Below are 23,341 nucleotides of genomic sequence, written 5' to 3' on the forward strand. Positions count from 1 at the left end.
GTGCCGGCAGCCAGGTGAAGGAAAAGTCTATTGCACGAAACTTCGTGCAACGGGCTCCTAGTAAATAAATAAATAAATAAATAAATAAATAGAAAAATTTCCCTCCCGTTAACCTTAGAAAAACTAATTTTGTATTCATTCTCCAATAAGAACAAATACACCCTAAAGATATTTAAATACCTATTTTCTTGTTTTACAACTTATTAAAAATCTACACTTTAAACACAAGTTAGCGTACTATCATTAGAACTTTTCAATACAGTGAATAACATCCTTAATTTTTAAAAATTAAAGCACAACTGACAATAGTATATGAGTTTCAGGTATACAACATAGTTTGCAACAGTGATATACCTTACAAAGTGATCACATGATAAGTCTAGTAACCATCTGTCATTGTACAAAATTATTACCATACTACTAACACTATTCTCTAGCTGTGTATCACATTCCTGTCACTTATTTTATAACTAGAAATTTGTACCTTATGCCCTTTCATCTTTTTGCCTACCCCTTCTCCCCCCTTCCCTATGGCAACCATCAGTTTGTTCTCTGTATTATGAGTTTGTTTCTGTTTTGTTTGCTCAGTTGTTTTGTTTTTCAGATTCTACATGCAAGTGAAATCATATTTGTCCTTCTCTCTCTAACTTATTTCACTTAGCATAATATCCTCTAAGCCCATCCATGTTGGCACAAATTGTAAGATGTCATTCTTTTTCATGTATGTATACCATGCCTTCTTTATCCATTTATTGATGAACAATTAAGCTGCTTCCATATTTTGGCTATTGTGAATAATGACACAATTATAATAGGAATGCATGTTCAAATTAATGTTTTCATTTCCTTTGGATAGATACCCAGGAGTGAAGTTGCTGGATCACATGGTAGTTCTATTTTTAGTTTTTTGAGGGATCTACATACTGTTTTCCATAGTGGCTGCACCAATTTGCAATCCCACCAACAGTGCAAGGGCTCCCTTTTCTACATGTCCTCACCAGTACTTATTATGTATTGTCTTTCTGAGGTGACATTTCACTGGTTTTGATTTGCATTTCCATTATGATTAGTGATGTTGAGCATCTTTTCATGTGTCAGTTGGCCATCTCATGTCTTCTTTGGAGAAATGTCTATTCAAGTCCTCTGCCCATTTTTTAGCTACATTGTTTTTTGATGTTGAGTTTATGAATTCTTTATATAATTTAGATATCAGACATATCATTTGTGAATATCTTCTCCCATAAATTAATTATGTAATCACTAGAATGTAAGTTGCATGAAGGCAGGGGCCATGAACACTTTATTTTCTGTGGCAATCTATAGTATTTAATATTAAATTGGCAATTCAATGAATGCCTGCTCTACAGAGTGGGACAAAAGTAGGTCTCTAATAATCTCTACGTTTCCCAATGAAATTCACAAGGACATGTTTTAAGTCATAATAATTTTAAAAACCAAGTAATTGTTACATATTTTTTAAAACAAACTTGCTGATGCTGCATTAAAATAACCTTGCTAATCCTATTCAAAATCAAGAACACTGAGTTTGGAACAAACACAGTATATTATATACATAAAAATAATGTATAGTATCAAATAAAGAAATTGAATAAATATAATTATTTTTTTATTTTGGGAAATATTTTTACTATGGTAATGTTGAAGAAGGAAAAAAAGCCTTCACTTTAAAATACCACTTGCTTATCAGCAAAAGAATACTAACATATTTGTATAAAAACACAGAAGTTTGAGTATTTAAAAACTTAACTCAGCCTTAAAGATAAATTTAGGCTAAATAATCTTTAATACATTCTTTTTTTAAGGTAATAGTATTTCTAAAAAGAAAACTTTGATTTTTCTTTTTTTTTTAAATATATTTTTATTGGTTTCAGAGAGGAAAGGAGAGGGAGAGATAGAAACATCAATGATGAGAGAGAATCATTGATTGGCTGCCTCCTGCATGCCCCCTACTGGGGATGGAGCTCTGCAATCCAGACATGTGCCCTCGACCAGAATCGAACCTGGGACCCTTCAGTCCGCAGGCCGACGCTCTATCCACTGAGCAAACCTAGCTACGGCTAATCTTTCTTAAATGATAAGAGTTATGTCATTTACCTCCAATGACAGTATTGCTTTGATTTGCAATTTTGGTTCTATATACAGAACAGTTTTGGAAAGCACATTTCAAATTCAAACTGAACCTCTTGTGCCTTCTAATTATTAATGATAATCTGATTATTTAGGAATAATAAGTACCAAGTTTCAGATTATCTAGCTCCCTTGCTCCTCTTTTTCTGGTCCTGTTTTTAGATACTCATTACTTCTTTGTAAGTTCAATTAGAGGGGCTCAGGTACAACAAAGATAAAACTTCTCAGTTTATTTATTTTTTTTAAAGGTGTATTAAAAGATTCTCCTGAGAATGGTATGTAACTTCCTGGCCCAAAATAAGGATTGTAAATAAAAATTTTTAACCTATGTTTAATCTCATTTCAGCTGTCACAAGAAGTAAAAAAGTATGATGTTATTAAAAACTTGCTATTATTGTGTGTGTGGGGTGTGTGTGTGTGTGTGTGTCACAGAAAGAGAAAGAGAAAGAAGAGGGAGAGGGAGGGGGTAGAGAGGGAGAGAGGGAGAGAGAGAGAGAAAGGGAGGAACAGAAGTAATAATAATTTTCCCAACACAATTTTTGGAAAGAAGCTGAAATCTTACTGAATTTTTGAAAAGCAAGACCCAACAAGTGTGCAGGATCCTAAAACAAACATGAAATACAGTTTCACAAGGAAGATGCTAATTTAGGAAAACTTGGCAGTAAGTACTCTTTTCTTTTTTCATTGAGATATAATTGACACATAACATTATATTAGTTTCAGGCACACAATATAATGATTCCATATTTGTATATATTGTGAAATGATCACCACAATACATCTAGTTAACATCATCACCACACAAATTTCTTTTTCTTGTGATGAGAACTTTTTAAAGATTTACTCTCTTAGCAATTTTCAAATATGCAATACACTATTATTAACTACAGTCGTCATACTATACATCACATCCTCATGACTTACTTATTCATAACTGGAAGTTTGAACCTTTTGTCTCCCTTCACCCATTTCACATACCTCCTGTCCCCCGCCCCCCGCCCCCGCCCCCGCCCCATCTTGGCAACCACCAATGTGTTCTATGAGCATATTTATCTTTTAAGATTCCACATATAAGTGAGATTATATGGTTATTTTTCTTTCTCTGTCTTATTTTACTTAGCATGATGTCCTCAAGACAGTGAAAAACTTAATGTTTCCTTAGCAGTTATTCCTTATTCTTGATATTTTAGGCATTATTATTTTCTATCTTAATCAGAACTAGTGAATTAATAGAACAGAATTGGACTATTTAACTGTACTGTTGAGATTTTCAATTACTGAATGGGAAATTAAGCACAACAGAAAGGTTTTATGCTATACTCCAAACAGTCATATATTAACCAATATAAAGTTTGCCTAAACAGAAAATATTTAAATTAACACCTCTATTTTAATATAATTAGCATAACATCTGTTAACTATTCAATACTAAATTAATCAAGTGTGATAGTTGAAATATTGTAAAGAAAAAATTTCCCTCAATTTACAACCATTTCCGTACCGTTTAGATCTCAAAATATTAAGACTAACTTCAACATAACTATTTAGAGTCCCTCTAAAGCACCGACAGTACCTGGGCACTAAATGCATTCTATTCTTAAAAATATTAAAAGAAAATTACTATACCTGGATCCCACTGCGCCATCTCCAGAGTCTTGGCTTCCAGCTTCACTTGGTGTGCTCACAGATTTGGAGGATGGAGACATAGGAGGAGGGACTAAATAGTGAAACAGACAGGTATCCGCTGTTACTACACGGAGAGGTTGATCAGCTTATGACGTTTCAAAATTAATTTAACATGAAGTAATTAACAAAAAAGGAAAAATAATGGCAAACCAAAAACCAAAATACATGAATGAAAATGAACAGTAGAAAGAAGAGGAGAAAGACAAAGTTAACAATGCATGCTGACGATCATGCAATTTCTCTGGCAAAATGCATTTGGGCTTTATATTTTTTAAAAAGCAAGGTTACAGAAGGATGCATCTTCATCTCAGCCAATACCAAATGTGGGCACTAATTTTCAAAGGAGAGCATTCCTTCTCCCCTTTCTAATTTCCCACGTTTAAGATCACCAGAGTATAAATAATACTTATAATTGCTGTCAATATCAAAACTCTAGAATATGCTTCAAAAATCATTAACTCTGGTTTTCTGAGATTTATTTTTAAATGTTAATTTTTACTTAATATTTTTTTCTTTCAAAAATGTCTTAACTGATTTAATTTTCCCCCACCAAAAAATAAAAGCCAATTTAGAGAATGACTAACTACAGGAATGACTCCTTTAAAATGTCCATTAGCTTCCAGCAATTTGGGTGAAAAGTGCAAACAGGCCATAAAACAGCATGCCTTCTAGACATGATGCATAACATAAAGTGATGCATGCAACTGAAACAAGGCAAGACTTATGGTAACTTCCTTACCCCAGTATTCAGAAAAAACTGAAGTGTACAGACAAAGATACAGACACCCAAAATATTCTTAATCCCTTCTTATAAAAAAATACACATTTTTCATAATATATAAAACAAACAGCAAATGCTTTCCCCTAAACTGTCATTTATAACATTATATACCAACAGTTGAGCGTGCATATTTCATGCTTTCACATTTGTAAAACTTTTTGATTACCATTGCAGGGAGTATAAGAGGATCATCACTGCCATCTTCTGGTTAAATTTTACCATAATTGTCCCCAATCCCAAGTATCTTTTTAAAATAATTTTTTAATGACTAATACATTTCATGTTGAGCTGTAAGCCCTTCTTTTACTAGTCTACTGAAAAGAAGGTAAGTTCCCAGTTACATAGGAACTAAAGAAATATGTACTTAATTAAAAGTCTGTGTTTTTTAAAGTCACAGTCACTGAATCCTTAAAATTATGTTAAATGTTTATACATGCTGCAATAGAAACAGTGGGTTTGCTAGTCTAACAAATTTAGTATGACAAATTACATCTTAAACATAGGTGCACAACTGAACATCTTATTTTTTCAGTGGCAAATTCTATTGGTAACCAGTAAGATTAGAAGGAAAAAAGTCATAGCTAGAATGTTTCCTGAGATAGTAATGAACTATTACTTAAATTCCAAAGGACTTTAAACGCAAAATCAAATGTTTCTAACTTTGCGATTAAATCTCTCAGAAACAATGATAAAACCAAATCACTTTCATATACAGGGTGTTCCCCCAAAAATGTATGCACACTTGATCAGCTGATAGCTCAATTTTGAAAACAAAATGTAGTTTAAAAAACACTGCTTTTATTCAGTGTATATATACATTTTGGGTTGATACCCCATAGTTCGCATGCAGATGGCACTGTGCTAAGTGCTGCATGTATGACTCAAAGTAGCTAAAAATTACTTGTATCTGAAATAAAAGAACATTAATATCCCTTAACTACTCTTATGTTACATTTCCTTATCTTTTTGTCCATCTCTCACTATAAGGCTTCCCTTAAGTTAAGATCTAAATAAAGAGAAATATCTAACAGTGGTTTGCCACTATAAGCACAAGTACATGTTTATTAAATCATAATGGGGCAATATAATGTTTTGATATAAGAGGTTTTTAAAGGAGAAAGTTTATGTTCTTTAAATTACATACTTAACTTCGTGCTTAGAAAAATAATTTTTCTAAGTGACGTATTAGAAAGATTAGAAGAAAATAGTAAAATTCCTCTCCATGTAATTATTTGTGATGAACTATAAAATTCTTTTTCAATTTAATATGTTATTTCCCCTTTCTAGTGACTTCAAGTATCAATCATTCCACTCAACAAGTTCATTAGTATCTTCCTTGGTTAAGACTACATTTAAAAAAATACATAGAGAGAGAAACCAAGATGGCAACATAGGTAAACACCTGAACTTACTGCCTCATACAACCACTTCAAAACTACAAAATGAACATCATCCAGAACCACAGGAAGGCTGGCTGAGTGGAAATTCTACAAATAGAAGGAAAGAGAAAAGCACACTGAGACTCAGAGGAGGTGCAGAAGTAAAGTGCGGAGGTACGGAGGTGAGCACGTGGAAAGGGCTGGCAACTGAGGATGCGATTGTCTTTTTCAAACGGGAGGGAGACACAAGCTCCCGACTGCTCTGAACTCCAGTTACAGGCGAGACTCTGGGGGCCCAGACTCATATGGGGGAAACTGGACTGTCTGGTATCGGGCCAGAACACAAGGGCGGCTTTTTCCCAGAGGTGCTTACAGCGATTACCGTGGGACACTGAGACCCAGGGCCTCTTAGGGCAGGGCTGAAGGTCAGCCATTGCTGTTTGCTCTGCCCTGTTGATTCCCTGAGACCCCGCCCCACCCAATTTACAACCCCACCCCAGCTGTGCATAGAGGCCTTTGCATATATGAATGGCCTGGCCCTTTCCAATCTAAAATTACCTAACAAACTGCAGCTGGGTCAGAGAGACCCAGAACTTCCAAAAGGCCCAAGGCTCCACAGCAGCCTGCATTGCTTCACAGCTGGGCCTCGTCTGGGCACCTCCAAAACCCAAACAAAGAGGAGGAATCTGCAGATCTCTCCATAGCTCCTGCTGGGTGGCCTCAGGCAGAGACTAAATTTGCACCTCCTTAGAGATCCAAGAGCCAGTGTACCCAGTGGTCAGAGCGGGACCATCCAGATTACAACTCCTTAGATCCATAAGGGACACACTCAAGGGGCAGACACAGTGAGCACCAAAGCCCCACTGAAGCAAGTCTTGCCCCATAAGGGTGTCTCCAGCACAGAAGTTCTCCCATCTTAGACACAACTGATCCTCACAGCCAATAGGCCTGGAGGTCAATTCCTCCCAGTGATACCAACAACAATCAAGGCTTAACTACAACAAGACTGTGCACACAGCCCACAAAGGGGTGCATCAAGAGTGTCCACCTCAGGTAACTGGGGAGGCTGAGCCACTGGGCACTATAGGACACCTAGCACACAAAGCCACTCTATCAACACAGGGAAGCAGCCAAAATGCGGAGACAAAGAAACAGGTCACAAATGACAGAAATGGAGGAAAGCAAACTACTGGATATAGAGTTCAAAACTATGATTATAAGGTTTTTCAAGAATTTTCTAGAAACCACTGATAAATTAGTGAGACCCTCGAGGATATGAAAAAGGACCAACCAGAAATTAAGTGTACACTGACTGAAATAAAAAATAATATACAGTGATCCAACAGCAGACTAGAGGATCGCAAGAATCAAGTCAAAGATTTGAAATACAAAGAAGCAAAGAACACCCAACTGGAAAAGCAAAAAGAAAAAAGTATCCAAAAATATGAAGATAGTGTAAGGAGCCTCTGGGACAACTTCAAGCGTACCAATATCCGAATCATGGGGGTGCCAGAAGAAGAGAGAGAGCAAGATACTGAAAACCTATTTGAGGAAATAATGACAGAAAACTTCACCCACCTGGTGAAAGAAATAGACTTACAAGTCCAGGAAGCACAGAGAACCCCAAACAAAAGGAATCCAAAGAGGACCACACCAAGACACATCATAATTAAAATGCCAAGAGCAAAAGACAAAGAGAGAATATTAAAAGCAGCAAGAGAAAAACAGTTAGTTACTTACAAGGGAGCACCCATACGACTGTCAGCTGATTTCTCAACAGAAACTATGCAGGCCAGACGGGAGTGGCAAGAAATATTCAAAGCAATGAATAGCAAGAACCTACAACCAAGATTACTCTACCCAGCAAAGCTATCATTCAGAATTGAAGGTCAGATAAAGAGCTTTACAGATAAGAAAAAGCTAAAGGAGTTCATCACAGCCAAACCAGTATTATATGAAATGCTGAAGGGTATTCTTTAAGAAGAGGAAGAAGAAGAAAAAGGTAAAGATAAAAATTATGAACAACAAATACATATCTATCAACAAGTGAATCTAAAAATCAAGTGAATAAAAATCTGATGAACAGAATAAACTGGTGAATATAATAGAATCAGGGGCATAGAAAGGGAATGAACTGACAATCTCGGGGGAAAGGGGGTGTAGAGGGTGGGGGAAGAGACTGGACAAAAATCGTACACCTATGGATGAGGACAGTGGGGGGGGGAGGGGGTAAGGGCAGAGGGTGGGGTGGGAACCGGGTGGAGGGGAGCAATGGGGGGGGGGGGGGAAGGAGCAACTGTAATAATCTGAACAATAAAGATTTATTTTAAAAAGTAAATAAATAAAAAAAATAATATATATATATATATATATATATATATATATATATATATGGTTCCTCAAATTCTTTATTAAATTTTTAAATAGTAATTATAGATACATAAATAAATACACTAACTTAACCAATTCTGAAATAGAAGTTTCAGAAATAAAAAGTACATCTTAGGTGTGATGCTACAAAATTATCAGCCAGAAGCAAAATAAATCACCATAACTTCAAATTTACAATAAGATAAAAATAAAAGTCTCTATTCTAAAACTATATTCTTTCTGGAAAAAAAAAGTTTCTAAGCTGGATGATGAAGAGGTTTATTAAAATCTCAAAGTTATTATCTGGTCCACCAACTTTATCTTGCAATAATAAATAAGGTAAACTATAAGAAGGAACAAAACTAAAAAAAGGAAGTTATTATTCTTGAAAAAGGAAGAATGTTAATAGGGAAAAAAAAAGGGAATGGTAGTTTTATTTGATGACTACCATATTTTAACCCAATTAGTCTAAAAAAATCAAAGAATACAGTCATTGCACAAGGCAATGCCACCATACTCCCAGACTCCAACAAATGACCCCTAAGAACAAACAAAAGCATGCATTCGGGGAGATTTAAAACAACACACACACACACACACACACACACACACACACAGAACAACTCATTGCCTCTCAAATATCAGAAAAGACTCAATTCTAGAACTCATTTTTAAAGATGGGTTAAGAGTCCAATCAGCTTTGAAAATAACATAAGGTATTAATAATAAATTATATGCTTAATAATAACAGTGACTCAATCAGATCACCTTACTACACAGTTCTGTATATAAAATAGCATAAATGAATTTAAACTTCTTAGAAGCTTAGAGCAAAGACACCTATTCCCTTCTCTTAGAACCAACAGAGAAATATGGAGTAAACTGAAAAACAAATCTACACCAAGCATTCCATTGATCAGGTAAGTAATACTGAAAGGCTGTGACTCTTAATTCTCTAGGACAAAAAGCCAATTGAGAAGGCCTTTCCCACCAGCTTAGATTTTGGCCTTCTAGGGATATAAAATTAACAATGCTGATTTTTGGCCTGTGGAGAAACAACTACAATATCCTTTTTTTTTTCTAGAGGCCCGGTGCATGAAATTCCTGCACTCAGGGAGGGGGGGGGGTCCCTCAGCCTGGCCTGCGCACTCTGGAAGTCCAGGAGCCCTCGGGGGATGTCTGACTGATGGTTTAGGCCCACTCCTGCCACTGTAAGCCTGGCTTCTGGCTGAGTGGTGCCCACTCTGTGGGAGTTCACTGACCAGCAGGAGGCAGCTCCTACATTGAGCATCTGCCCCCTGGCTGTCAGTGCGCATCATAGCGACTGGTCATTCTCCCGTTTAGTCAATTTGCATATTACCCTTTTAGTATATAGGATTCAGAGAGGAAGGGAAAGGAAGAGAGAGATAGAAACATCAATGATGAGAGGGAATCACTGATTGGCTGCCTCCTGCATGCCCCCTAATGAGGACCGAGCTCGCAACCTGGGAATGTGCCCTTGACCGGAATCAAACCCAGGACCCTTGAGTCCGCAGGCCGACGCTCTATCCACTGAGCCAAATCGGCTAGGGCTTGGGAATGTACCTAGATTTAGAATTAGAATTACATTTGAGTCAACCACTGAAAACTACACAGAAGTCTCAGAGATGAAGAATGCTGCACAGCCCAATTATTTTTCAAGTAAAAGAAAAAAGGAGCTAGAAAGGTGGACAGTCAAGTAAAGTAAATGCAGGGAATGAAAGTGTTGGTAGAAGACAGTGATATGGAAGAGTGAGCTTCTAAGATAATCTGAGGTTGTAAGAATTTCTTCTAGGATTCTTACTATTCAAAAACAGCCCTTGTTACAATTATGCCCCCTTGTGGACACAAGTGCTCCGAGCCTGGAATATCATCTAAATAACTTTTTCATACCTTCCTCTTCTTTACCTGAAAGCTATTGCTTTAAACCTTAAATTAAAAAAAACCGATTAATTTCTCCCCTTTCTCTGGCCCCTTCTCCTAATAATGAACTTTATCCTCCACTAATCTTCCCTAAATGTTTCTGTTCTTTTATTCTCTTCAATATAATTTAGAGCATCAGATAAATGCTTAAAAAGAAATAAAAATAAAATTTTACAGAATTAAAATACTATAAGAAACTTAAAATTAGACTAAAATTTGAAAAAATGACTTGGTATATGGAAAGCATTCTATCAAAAAATCATATTTAAAATATTCAAAAATTACAAGGGGAAAAATGAAGCAATTACTATTTTGACTAACAAATTTCTTTTCTTTTTAATAAAAGAAAACTTAGGTATCACATTTACTCTATCCAATTGATACAGATTCAGGCTACAGAGTAACTGACAATATATTTTCATCTCTTTACAAGCTGGATAAAACGGTAGTTACAAATACAAAAAAAGATTCACTTTATTTTTTCCATCATCAATGCTTAAGAACTCCACATTTGATACAATATGTCTTGAATGCTGTATCTAAAATTAACTTTCTTAAGACTTGCAACTTAAATTTAGTTTAAAAAAAAGGCATAGTAGAAATTTCCACTATGCTTTTTCCTAAATTTTAAACACTAAGATTTTGCTGTTGCTTTTAAAGCAGAATGGCTTTTACTTGGCCTCGCCAGCTCTAACGACATATGACCTAATAACTGGACAAACATTTAAGTGTCTAGCCTGTGCTGGGCACCAGGAATAAAAATGTTATCTCTACTCTCAAGGACCTCTGACAAAAAGCAGTCAAATGACCAAATAAATAAGGATCTACCAGTGAACAGAAGCTAAGAGGTTTTATTAGCTATATCTTTTACAAAAACAACACATGAATTATCTTTGGTAGAATAAAAAAAAGAATAAAAAGTCCATTTTAAGAAAATAATAGAGTGATTTTAAGAAAATAAATTTTCTTGAGTATCCTAGCAGTGTTTTTATATTTTACAATAAAATATATTTAATATATTTATTCTGTATTAAAAAAAAAACCACACAAGTATCCAACCTGGATCATGTACAAAATGTGTTTATTTTTCTCTGGGTTAATGTCAAAAAAATTTGACAACCACTGTCTACATCTGTATCCCGTATTCTTCAGGCCTAATTTTACATATATACTGAAAAGATTTTTAGACATTTGTCAGAGAACAAAGGTGAAAAACCACACAAGTCATTTAATGAGCCTAGTATAACCATTACAATAAAACCAGACAAGATACAGTAAAAAGAAATATTAGTTTTTTGAGCATAGATGAAGAATCTATATATATAAAAGCCTAAGTGACCGTTAGGACTGAATGACCGCAATGACGGGACAATCAGAACGACCAGTAGGCCAGTTGTTATGACGCGCACTGACCACCAGGGGGCAGACGCTCAACACAGGAGCTGCCCCCTGGTGGTCAGTGCACTCCCACAGCCAACCTCCCATGGCCCCTCCCCTGGCTGGTCAACCTCCTTGGCCCCTCCTCTGGCCAGCCAGCCCCAATCACCCTGATCAGAACTTCCCTCGGCCCCTCCCACTCCCCAGCTAGCCAACCTCCGGCAGCCCCTTCCCCCAGCCAGCTGGCCTAAATTGGGACTGGGCGAGTTGGCCCCGATCACCGGCCAGGCTGAGGGACCCCACCCGTGCATGAATTCATGCATCGGGCCTCTAGTACCTAAATAAAATACTAACAAAATCTAGCAATGTGTAAGAAAAATAGTATCTCAAAGCTAAGTTGGTTTTATTGCAGAATGTAAATATACTTTTACATTAGAAAACATACCAATATAAATATATCATCATATATATTTAAAGGAAAACAAAGCATATTTTCATCTCAAAATATGAAGAGACCTATGAGGTTATGAAAGTATTTTGGTGGTTTTAAAGAACATCCACAAATTCTATGTGAATGTGGGCTGGATTTAGTGACTCTCTTGCAATGGACAGAATGTGGCAGCAATGATGCTGTGGGACTGCCAAGGGTACGCCATAAAAAGGACAGCTTCCTCCTGGCTCTCTTTCTCTCTCAGATGGCTCACTCTGGGAGAGCCCAGCTGACCTGCTGCAAGTATACTCAAACAGTCCTGTGCAGTGGCCCACAGGGGGAGTACTCAGCCCTCCCTTGCCAACATCAACTTGCCAGCCATGGGACTGAGCCATCTTGAAAGCAAATCCTCTAGCCCCAGTCAACACCGCAGTTGACTACAACTCTAACATCTTGACTTCAACCCCATGAGAGTCCTGAGACAGAACCACTCAACTAAGCCACTATTAAATTCCTGGCTGACAAAAACTGAGAGATAATAAACGTTTATTATTGTTCTGTGTGCTTAAAAAAACAACCTGATAAAAGAAGAAATAGAAAACTTAATTAGACTATAATCATTAAAAACCTGAAACGGTGATAAAAACAAAAACAAAAAAAACTCCTGTTGTCCACCACCCCTGGGGGAATAAGTTATAATCCCAGGCAGCTTTACAGTTCAATTTTATCAAGTTTTTAAGGAACAGGTAATATCTATCCTTTACAAGTTGTTCTATAAAACAGCAAAAGGGAAAGCTGTACAATTTATTTTAAACTAGAGGCCCAGTGCACGAAATTCGTGCATGGAGGGGGGTTGTCCCTCAGCCCACCCTGTACCCTCTCCAATATGGGACCCCTCGAGGGATGTCCTACTGCCCGTTTAGGCCCGATCCCGGTGGGCAGTGGGATCCCTAAACGGGCAGTCGGACATCCCTCTCACAATCCAGGACTGCTGGCTCCCAACTGCTTGCCTGCCTGCCTGCCTTCCTGATTGCCCCTAACCGCTTCTGCCTGCCAGCCTGATCACCCCCTAACCACTCTGTTGCCAGCCTGTTGCCCCCAACTTCCCTCCTCTGCCGGCCTGGTCACCCCTAACTGCCCTCTCCTGCAGGGTTGATCACCTCCAACTGCCCTCCCTTGCAGGCTTGGTCCCTCTCAACTGCCCTCCCTTGCAGGCCGGGTGCCTCCCAACTGCCCTCTCCTGCTGGCCATCTTGTGGTGGCCATCTTGTGTCCACATGGGGGAAGGATCTTTGACCACATGGGGGCAGCTATATTGTGTGTTGCAGTGATGATCAATCTGCATATTACTCTTTTATTAGATAGGATAGAGGCCTGGTACAGGGGTGGGGGCCAGCTGGTTTGCCCTGAAGGGCGTCCCGGATCAGGTGGGGGTTCCCTTGGGGCGTGGGGCGGCCTGAGCGAGGGGCCTGTGGTGGTTTGCAGGCCGGCCACGCCCCCTGGCAACCCAAGCAGAGGCCCTGGTATCTGGAATTTATTTTCCTTCTACAATTGAAACTTTGTAGCCTGGAGCGGAGCCAAGCCTGGGGCTCCCTCCGAGGCCGGCAGCCATTTCTGTTGGGGTTATAATTGAAACTTTGTTGCCTTAAGCGGGTGGGCCCGGCCAGGGTGTGCGGAAAGCTTTGCTTCCCCTGTTGCTGGCGGCAACCCTGGCCTGCTCTCTCAAGCTCCATTCTGCCGCCATTTGTTTGAATTTGTTTACCTTCTATAATTGAAACTTTGTAGCTTGAGTGGAGGCTTAGGCCTGGCAAGGGCAGGCGGAAAGCTTGGCTTCCTCTGTTACCTAGGAAACCTTGCTCTCTGTGGCTGTAGCCATCTTGGTTTGGGTTAATTTGCATACTCGCTCTGATTGGATGGTGGGCGTGGCTTGTGGGTGTGTCAGAGGTATGGTCAATTTGCATATTTGTCTATTATTAGATAGGATGAGAATGGCCACTTAATATGGACAGTACAAGAATATTACAGCAAAGTCCTAAAATACACACACACACACACACACACACACTTATCTGCCACTCCTTAGAAGTGACTATTAGTAAGTAAAGTGAAAAGTTAAGCATGTCTCATGCTTTTCTAACAGAAAATGCAGTTAGAGTAACCACATAACACTATTTACGGAGGGAAAGCTCCCCTTTATAGAAGAATGAGACACATAGTATAATGCCATGTATGTATATAAAACACATACACATAGATATATGAAAATTTGAAAAATGTAAATGTATGTAGGACAGCTCAAAAGGATGTATGTGAAAAATGCAAAAGTACTTAATGCAAGACTGGGAAGAAGAATGGAGATGAGGTATAAGGAGGAAACAAACACACATATGCATACAACTAAAGAATGATCTTTCAAGAACTGATGATGGAGGTGGGCAATAAATTAATAAATATGTGCAGGTGAATGCAGTGAAATGGATGTCTTACAAAGAACAGAAAAGGGGGAAAAATCCTACAGGAAACAAACAAAAGCCAAAGGCTCAGGAAAAAAAAAAAAAAAGATTATTCAAAGACTAACCAGCTAATAAGCAACTTGGTATTTTTTAAACAAGAAAAGAGTGTTCTGATTCATTTACTTCTAAAATCGCAATATGCAACATAAGCTTATTAAACATTAATGTATTTCAATCTTCACACTCTACAATAAGGAAAAGGCAAATGAGCTGAAAGAAATAACAATGAAGCAGACCATGAGAGAAACCAGCTTTTTCATCTGCAAACCTTTTAGAAATATCAGCTCTAAGGACTATTTTGTTGTAGTTTTGTGACAGGTATACAGCAGTTACTATCTCTGGTATTTGTTCCCTGGACTAGATGAACTCTGCCCACAAGCTAACCCTGAAATTTTAGGTCCATAAAGGACAATGACCATGTCAAACTAAAATACCATGTAAAAGCACCCAGCTCAAAATTATTTTAAGTAAGCACGTAATGCTTTCTGATATGTAACTAGATTATCTTTAGTACCTCTTCTATTTCAGCCTTTTGATCTAGCACTGCTATCAAAATGAATAACACAGAAAAAGAATGAGACTAAGTCAGATCACTGCCAAAAGGATGTACCAATATTCTTTTCCTTATTACCACTGAGAACAGAAGGCTATAAGCTTCTCCTTCCACTCCTATACTTGTGAATACTAATATACCTTTAGAATTTTGATTGATTACCTACACCTCCATCTAACCTACAGCAAGGAATGTAGAATTAAAATCAGAAATCACAGTCATCTTTAAGGTTAATACAGTATGGCACAGAAAACTTGATCAACAAATGTTTGTTGAAATAAATTACTGATTTAACAAGAAAAGTTAATTGGTGGTTCATTTATATTAATAAACATAATTAACCTTGCAGCTCTCTTAACAAACAAAATAACCATGTACTAGCACATCTGAAAAAAGACAATTCCAAATAAAGGATAAGATCAATAATTTTTAAGATACACGAAAAAGAAAAATATGCAAAATATATTGTCAACTCACTCATCTCGGGTACATCTGAGCTGAATGGAATATATGTCTCTTATGAATGGATATATTCTTATCCTTACCAATGGGGGATTCTGTTGTTAGCCCCATGCTTTGAAGCAATGCTTCAGCTTCTCTTCTTTTTTTTTCAAGATCTGATTCTTCTTGCACAGGAACAACTGCTTCCTTCTTCTGATCAGTCTAAAATTTTTAAGTTAAAAACTTAAGTTTATATATGGTAAACACCATTTGTTTTCAAAACATGTATTTTGAATGACATTATACTAATAAAGTGAAAACCATTCTCAACAGAGTTCTAGTAAGCAATCTCCAAATGGTATGTACTAACTTGATTCACTTTTTATATATAATCAAAGAGCTCCCACAAAAATTTTCCTAATAGGTAAATTCTAAAAGTACAGTCAACTTCTAATTATCTACAGTATTAAATTGCTATCCACAGTTAGGAATTGTGAAACTCTCCCCTGTGGCACAAAAACTTAGACATAAATATCACAACGCTATGGAAAAAAAAAAAAAAAAAGATGGAGTTATTTAAAAGGTAACAAATTTTAACTAAATGGACAATTTGATTTGTTGAAAACAGTATGGCACCTCAAACTTCTGTATGAAGTATTCATTTATTTATGCAACTTCATGTAAGGATGTTTGTAAAAAATGCATATGGAGAAAAGCTTTAGAAAATTTTTTTTAACCATAGCTATTAACCTATATAAAAAAAGCCCAGCGATTGAATGGCGGAACGACCGGTCGACCAGTCGCTATGACACACATTGACCACCCGGGGGCAGACACTCAACACAGGAGCTGCCCCCTGGTGGTCAGTGTGCTCCCACAGTGGGAAGGCCGCTCGCCTGACCTGGATGAGCAGCGCTCCCACAGCGGGAGCAGCTGCTCAGAGGGCGGGTCCACAGCTGCTCGGCTGACTGGGATGAGCGGCTGCTCCTGCTGCAGCAGCTTGGCTAACCGGGATGAGCGGCGCTACCACAGTGGGCCAATCCACACAGGCCACGCCCCCCCACCAGTGCACAAATCCTGTGCACCAGGCCTCTAGTTCATGATAAAAATATGGCTGGGTTTGGTAAAATTCACTTTTGCATAGTTCAAAACATTTTTTAAATTAAGTTTTTGTCAACTTTTATTTTAGACATTTATAATTTTAGCAAAATCTTCCAGTTAAACTAGAGAAGCCTCAATACTCTCAGATCATCCAAAATATTTCAAGTGAATATTAAGCCTTCTGGGAAAAGTCCTATATATACAGTATTGTCCCCTTATCCATGGTTTTACTTTCCATGCTCTCAGTTACCTGTAGTTAACCTTGGTCTGAAAATATTAAATGGAAAATTCTAGAAATGAATAATTTGTATGTTTAAATTGCATGCCATTCTGAATAGCATGATGAAATCTTGCTCTGTCACACTTCGTTCAGCCTGGGATGTGAATCATCCCTTTTTTCCAGTGTATATGCTAATCACTTGTAAGTCACTTAGTAACAGTCTTGGTTATCAGATTGACTATCATGGTGTTGAAATGCTTGTGTTCAAGAAACTCTTATTTAATAACTAGAGGCCCGGTGAATGAATTCGTGCATGGGTGGGGTTCCAAGGGGGCTGGGGGAGGGGGGTGCTGGGACACAACTGGCCCTCTGAGTGGTGGGATGCCCTTGCTGGCCCGGGATCCAGATCCATCCCACTGATGTTCGCACTGGTTGTCAGGAACTACCTGGCGGCCGCTTTTATATTGTTTCTTCCTTGTGGATCATCTAGGGAAAGGAAGTGGCCGCGGTGCCTGAGGCCGACTTCCAGGAGGCCGGTGGCGCTGTCGGGATCATGCCGGCGGCACTGGTCCATCAGTGCCTGGCCCGTTCTCTGGAGATTGGACCTGCAGGACTACTGAGGGAGTAAGTGACTGCTGCTGGACTGGTGAGCCGCCGGGACGGGTCAGTCAGCTGAGCAGCACTCCCATGTGGGAATGCACTGATCACAAGGGCAGCTCCTGCATCGACTGGTCAACCAGTCATTCCGGTCGTTCGGTCATAACAGTTGCTTAGGCTTTTATATATATATAAACTAGTGGCCTGGTGCACGAAATTCGTGCACGGTGGTGGTGGGGGTATCCCTCAGCCCGGCCTATACCCTCTCCAATCTGGGACCCCTCAGGGGATGTCCAACTGCCGGTTTAGGCCCGATCTTGTGGGATCGGTCCTAAACCGGCAGTTGGACATCCCTCTCGCAATCCGGGACCGCTAGCTCCTAACCACTCACCTGCCTGCCTGCCTGCCTGACTGCCCCTAACCACTCTGCCTGCCAGCCTGTTCACCCCCAACTGCCACCCCCTGCTGGATTGATCACCCCCACCTGTTCCTCCTGCAGGCCTGATCGCTCCCAACTGCCCCCCTGCTGGCTTGCTCGCCTCCAACTGCCCTCCCTGCTAGCCTGATTGCCCCCAACTGCCCTCCCCTGCTGGCCTGATCACCCCTAACCACCTCTGCCTTGGCCCCGCTACCATGGCTTTGTCCAGAAGGACGTCTGGAAGGTCTCCCAGTCTAATTAGCATATTACCCTTTTATTAGTATAGATGTCCCAAACCAGCCCTGGTCGGTTTGGTTCAGTGGCTAGAGCATCAGCCTGTGCTCTAAAGGGTCCCAGGTTTGATTCAGATGTAAGACATGTACCTCGGTTGTAAGCTCGATCCACAGCCCTGGTTGGGGGCACATGCAGGAGGCAACCAACTGATGTCTCTCTCACATCAATGTTTCTCTCGCTCTGTCTCTCTCTCCCTTTCCCTTCAACTCTCTCTAAATATCCTTGGGTGAGGATTAACAACAACAACAAAATAATAATGATGTCTCAAACCACATTAGTGACACTAATTTCAGATATGCCAAAGAGAAGCCATAAAATGCATCCTTTAAGTGAAAAGGTGGAAGTTCTCGACTTAATAAAGAAAAACAATTGTATGCTGAGGTTGCTAAGATCTATTCTATGGTAAGAATGAATATTCTATCTGTGAAATTGTAAAAAATGAAAAAGAAATCTGTACTAGTTTGTTAAGAGAACACATAACTTTTATTACAGTATATTATTATAATTGTTCTATTTTTATCACAGTTATGGGCTGCATTATGTTTCAGTCAACAATAAACCAGATATACAACAGTGGTCCCATAAGATTATAATGGAGCTGAAAAATTGCTACCTCCTAGTGATGTCATAGTGGAATGCATTAAGCATGTGTTTGTGGTGATGCTGGTGTAAACAAACCTACTGTGCTTTCAGTCAGATGAAAGTACAGCACATATAATTATGCATAGTACATAACACTTGATAATAATAAGTGACTATGTTAATGGTTTAAGTATTTACTATACTTTTTATCATTTTAGAGTGTAATATTTCTATTTATAAAAAAGGAGTTTACTGTAAAACAGCATGCATGTTACGCTGGCAGGAGCCTTCATATATCTCTTTACCATGTATTTACACGTATGTACTATGCAGACTTTATGTCGTTTTGTTTTGTACAGTAACATGCTTGTGGCCTAGGAGCAATAGGCTGTACCATATAGCCAAGGTGGGTAATAGGCTATACCACCTAGGTTTGTGTAAGTAACTATGATATTTGCACAAGGATGAAATTGCCTAATGACAAATTTCTCAGAACATATTCCCATCATTAAGTGGTGCCTGACTATATTAGTTATTGTTGTTAATCTCTTACTATGCCTAATTTCTAAATTAAACTTTATCATAGGTCCATACGTATAGGAAAAAACATAGTATTTATAGGGTTTGGTATTATCTGAGGTTTCAGGCATCCACTGGGTGTCTTGGAACCTTATCCCTTGAAGAAGAAAAGGCTACTGTATACCTCAAATGCCTAGTTCGACCAGATAGCTATTATTCATACAATTGTCTGCAGTGAATTTTGTTAGTCATAATATTCTATGATGCCATTTTAACTTAAAAAATTCATCAGAAAATTTCGTCAAAATAGTCAAACAGGCTATATTATCAAGTTGACACTTTACCTATATACATATAACATATTATAGACTCATTGTTTAATATTATCACTTGTAATGTTTTAAAAACTTCAAATTAAATATATAAATCATGTCACAGATACCCCTTAGAGGCCACTTATGACCATCCATAGAAAACAAAAACCAAATTTGCTCTCAACACTGAAAGGCTTAAATTTATAGATACTACTTTGTAATGGCTCTGCCAGTCTGACTCACGCTTCTACCAGATAGCTTTTAAGGAAATAACTAAAAGCTCTAACTCACTTATAATAATGTATCACAGAAAGGTTCAGAGAACACTAGAAAATTCTTCAATTATAGGCCTTCACAGTATCATTGCAACGCCACATATAAATTATATCATTGATTTTTTTTACTACTATTTTTATTTTTCCCCTAAGAGATTCCTGTAAGTCTTGGCTATTTTTTAGGCTATCACATAGAAAAACCTGGTACAAATGTCACAGGACAAATTACCTTACACTGGCCATTTAAAACATATCTGTAATATCCCCAGCTCAGGGTCAATGTACATTTTCAGTACATGATTAAATGGTGATGCCAAAAATCAGAAGACATAAGTACCTGGTCCACCTTTATCAAACCCATAACTCGGTAAAAATATTTCAATGACTATCTATATTATAAAAGACCAGCGGCTATAACGCCATAATGCCTGAACGACCAAATGACCAGTCACCAGAAGGTTCATGCAGCACCTCTCGGACCCTCCCCCACGGCCCACATGCTCCGATCACAGCAAGGCTGGCAGCGGGCGGGTGGGCGGGGCCGCGTGTATATCCCGCGCACTGGGCCTCTAGTTCATGATAAAGGAGATAAAAACAAATCCCCTAACCAATTAAATATTCTATTATATATTTCTCTTTGTCATTAATTACTATCTTGACAGATTATTAGCAGTTCAGGCTAGTAAAACTTTCAGGTAAATAGGTTCAAAATCTAAACTAAGTTATGATATACTGTAGATGCCATGTTTTATGAGCTGATGCCCCTTACTTTATATAATAAACACATTCCTAGAAAACTAAATACGTAAATTGAACTTTTATAAATTAAGCCCTAGAAATGCATAATTCTACATGAAATATTTTTACTTAGTAAAAAAAGTCATATTTTAATTGACCACTTTTGATCAGTTTTATCATTTCCGGTACTATCCACAGTTTCACGCATCCACTGGGGGTCTTGGACCCCACAGATAAGAAGAGACTACTGTACATCTCAAATTCCTATATTGACTAGATAACTATTACTCATGCAACTGTCTGCAATGAATTTTGTTAGTCAGACCTGGTTTCTTTAAAGTCAGATTCACCTATACTGCTATATTTTGCAGTCACAACTGCTGGACTTTTTAAGAAACTATTCTGAAAGCTTTTCATAAAGGTATTAAGTACTTGAAATAAAATCCAATTATTTTATATTGTTTATTTTTTAAAATCATACATACTTCCTTCTTTTTCCTTTCTTCTTCTTTTCTCTTCTTTTCCTCTCTGATTTGGGCCAACCGCTGCTTCTTACGTTCCAGCTCTGCCTTTAATTCACTTTTGTCCGACATGTTTGTGACCTTAAGAAGCATGTAATCATATACAATCATCATTATACTGGTAAAAGCAGCACTCTTTTCAAAAATTTGTCTTCAATAAATGTCTAAAGAGGCCATGTAGTTCAATGCTATCTAAAGAGAACATGTAGCCCTGACTGGTTTGGCTCAGTGGATAGAGCGTGGGCCTGCGGACTGAAGGATCCCAGGTTCGATTCCGGTCAAGGGCATGTACCTTGGTTGCGGGCACATCCCCAGTGGGGGGTGTGCAAGAGGCAGCTGATCGATGTTTCTCTCTCATCAATGTTTCTAACTCTCTATCCCTCTCCCTTCCTTTCCGTAAAAAAATCAATAAAATATATTTTTCTTAAAAAAAAGAGAGAACATGTAAACTCTAATTTTAAAACAATGGAAGCTTATAAATTACTAAGATTTGAAAAACATTATATATAAGAAATATTATTCAGCGTTAAGCATAGTAGCTAGCACATTGCTCTTTTAATGTTCACATGCCCAAATTTTAACACAATACCTGGCTCTTAAAACAGAGGACATGGATTGGCATTAAGAAGCTTAACAGGCTAAACGATACAGATCAAAATCTATTACCAGAGTTTTTCATTCATGCCTAGAAATTTGATAAAACAACGTGTGGTCGCACACAACAGTCCCGTAAATTCTAGAAGTGCAATGTAAGAGTAGTATTTTGGACAAGCAAAACACAAAAACGACCATCATTTGCTATCAAATATACTTAGTTACAGTAAATACATGCTTAGTCAAAGCCCAGAAACAAAGTCCAACCGGCTTAACTACATCCAGCTGACCGGCCCGCGCATCCTCCCAGGAGCCCGAGCCTCAATGACCAACCCACACGTTCACTTCCTTAAAACTCGAGCAAAGGAAGAGAATGTCTCCTGAATGTTGTGCTACAATCTCCGCGTTTAGGTACTTTCCAACGCACAAAGGTGAGGGAAAACGGAGCAGTGACTTTTATTGATAGCAGGAGCAAGGCGACCAGGAGTCACTTCTGCCCTGGGGTCACGGCCAAGAGGGCGCGTCCGGGACCGGGCGTCGGAGTGGGGACCGGCGGGCGCGGGGCAGGCCCCTCCGAGCCACCTCCGGAGAGGCCAGAAAGTGAGGACGTGGACTCGCCGGCCGGCCTTCCTGAGTCACCGCGGCTCTCTCCGCCGCGCCGCTCCGCTCCGCAGCCGGCCGGGCGGCACTGTCCGCAGGAACTCCCGGGGCGCCCTTCGAGTCCCAGCAGACCGGAGGGCCTTGAGGGGAGGACAGTTCACCCACCTGTCAGGTGGCGGGAAGGGGAAGAATCCGCCCGCCTGCAACTTCCGACAGCGTTCCTCTCCTTCAGCCACGACACCAAGTGTCGCCGCCACTAGCTCCGCGGCTACTCGAGGCACACAAAGAGGGATGGGCGGTGGCTGCTACGGCGAGTGCTTCGGGACAAATGGCTTCACCAGGACGAAGTCGCTCCCAGAAAGAAGGGGTGGAGCCCGGCTGCGGGGAACTGTAGCCCTTCCGTGATTTACCGGTGTAAAGCAGAAGACAAGGAATGAAACAAAGAAGGCCCAGGAGCCCGAAGTGTTTCCGCTTTACCAAAAACTAAGACTATTGCTAATATCCTCGGACTGGATAAGCAACCTCCCCCTGGCCAACAGACAGACACGACTCAGGAAAACTACAAGCCCCAGCTCCAAGAGAAACTTGCTTGGGGCGAGCAATGCATTCTGGGAGCTGTGGTCAATGGTAGCCGCAAAGTATTCTGGGACATGTAGTATTTCCTAGTCTTGCGGTTCCCCACTTTGAGGCCTTCTTCCTTTAAAACTCCCATGAGAAGCTTCCAGCGCTTAATGTATTCAGTCTGTTGATCAGTGCTCGTTGTATCTTAAGATCTTGGACTCAACATTGGCTGAATTTTAAGAAGGATTTTCCAGTGGTGAATCTATACAGGGTGTCCCCACAAAATGTATACACACTTGAACAGCTGATAGCTCAATTTTGAAAATGAAATGCATTTTAATAAACACTGCCTTTATAATTATTCAAAGTGTATATACATTTTTGGGACA

The 23,341-nt window shown here is 39.2% G+C and overlaps 1 protein-coding gene across 5 annotated transcripts in view; it reads right to left on the minus strand.

Annotated features, from left to right (window-relative positions):
- The window catches only part of DYNC1I2 (dynein cytoplasmic 1 intermediate chain 2), a 56,691-nt gene extending 33,554 nt beyond the window's left edge, over nt 1-23,137 (minus strand). For 2 of the 5 annotated variants that reach the window (XM_079782889.1, XM_079782886.1), the window contains exons 1-4: nt 22,557-23,130; nt 21,162-21,278; nt 15,723-15,840; nt 3,775-3,865 (exon numbers count right to left, since the gene is read on the minus strand). In XM_079782889.1, the coding sequence (XP_079639015.1) occupies nt 3,775-3,865; nt 15,723-15,840; nt 21,162-21,269 (317 nt within the window). In that variant the 5' untranslated portion in view covers nt 21,270-21,278; nt 22,557-23,130. Of the gene's footprint in view, nt 1-3,774; nt 3,866-15,722; nt 15,841-21,161; nt 21,298-22,556 lie in introns of those variants that run through there. The other 3 variants (XM_079782887.1, XM_079782888.1, XM_079782885.1) reach the window with 3 other exon arrangements.
- Between the last annotated feature and the right edge of the window lie 204 nt (nt 23,138-23,341).

Source organism: Cnephaeus nilssonii (assembly GCF_951640355.1).
Source record: "Cnephaeus nilssonii genome assembly, chromosome: 10".
Taxonomy (NCBI): Eukaryota; Metazoa; Chordata; class Mammalia; order Chiroptera; family Vespertilionidae; genus Cnephaeus; species Cnephaeus nilssonii.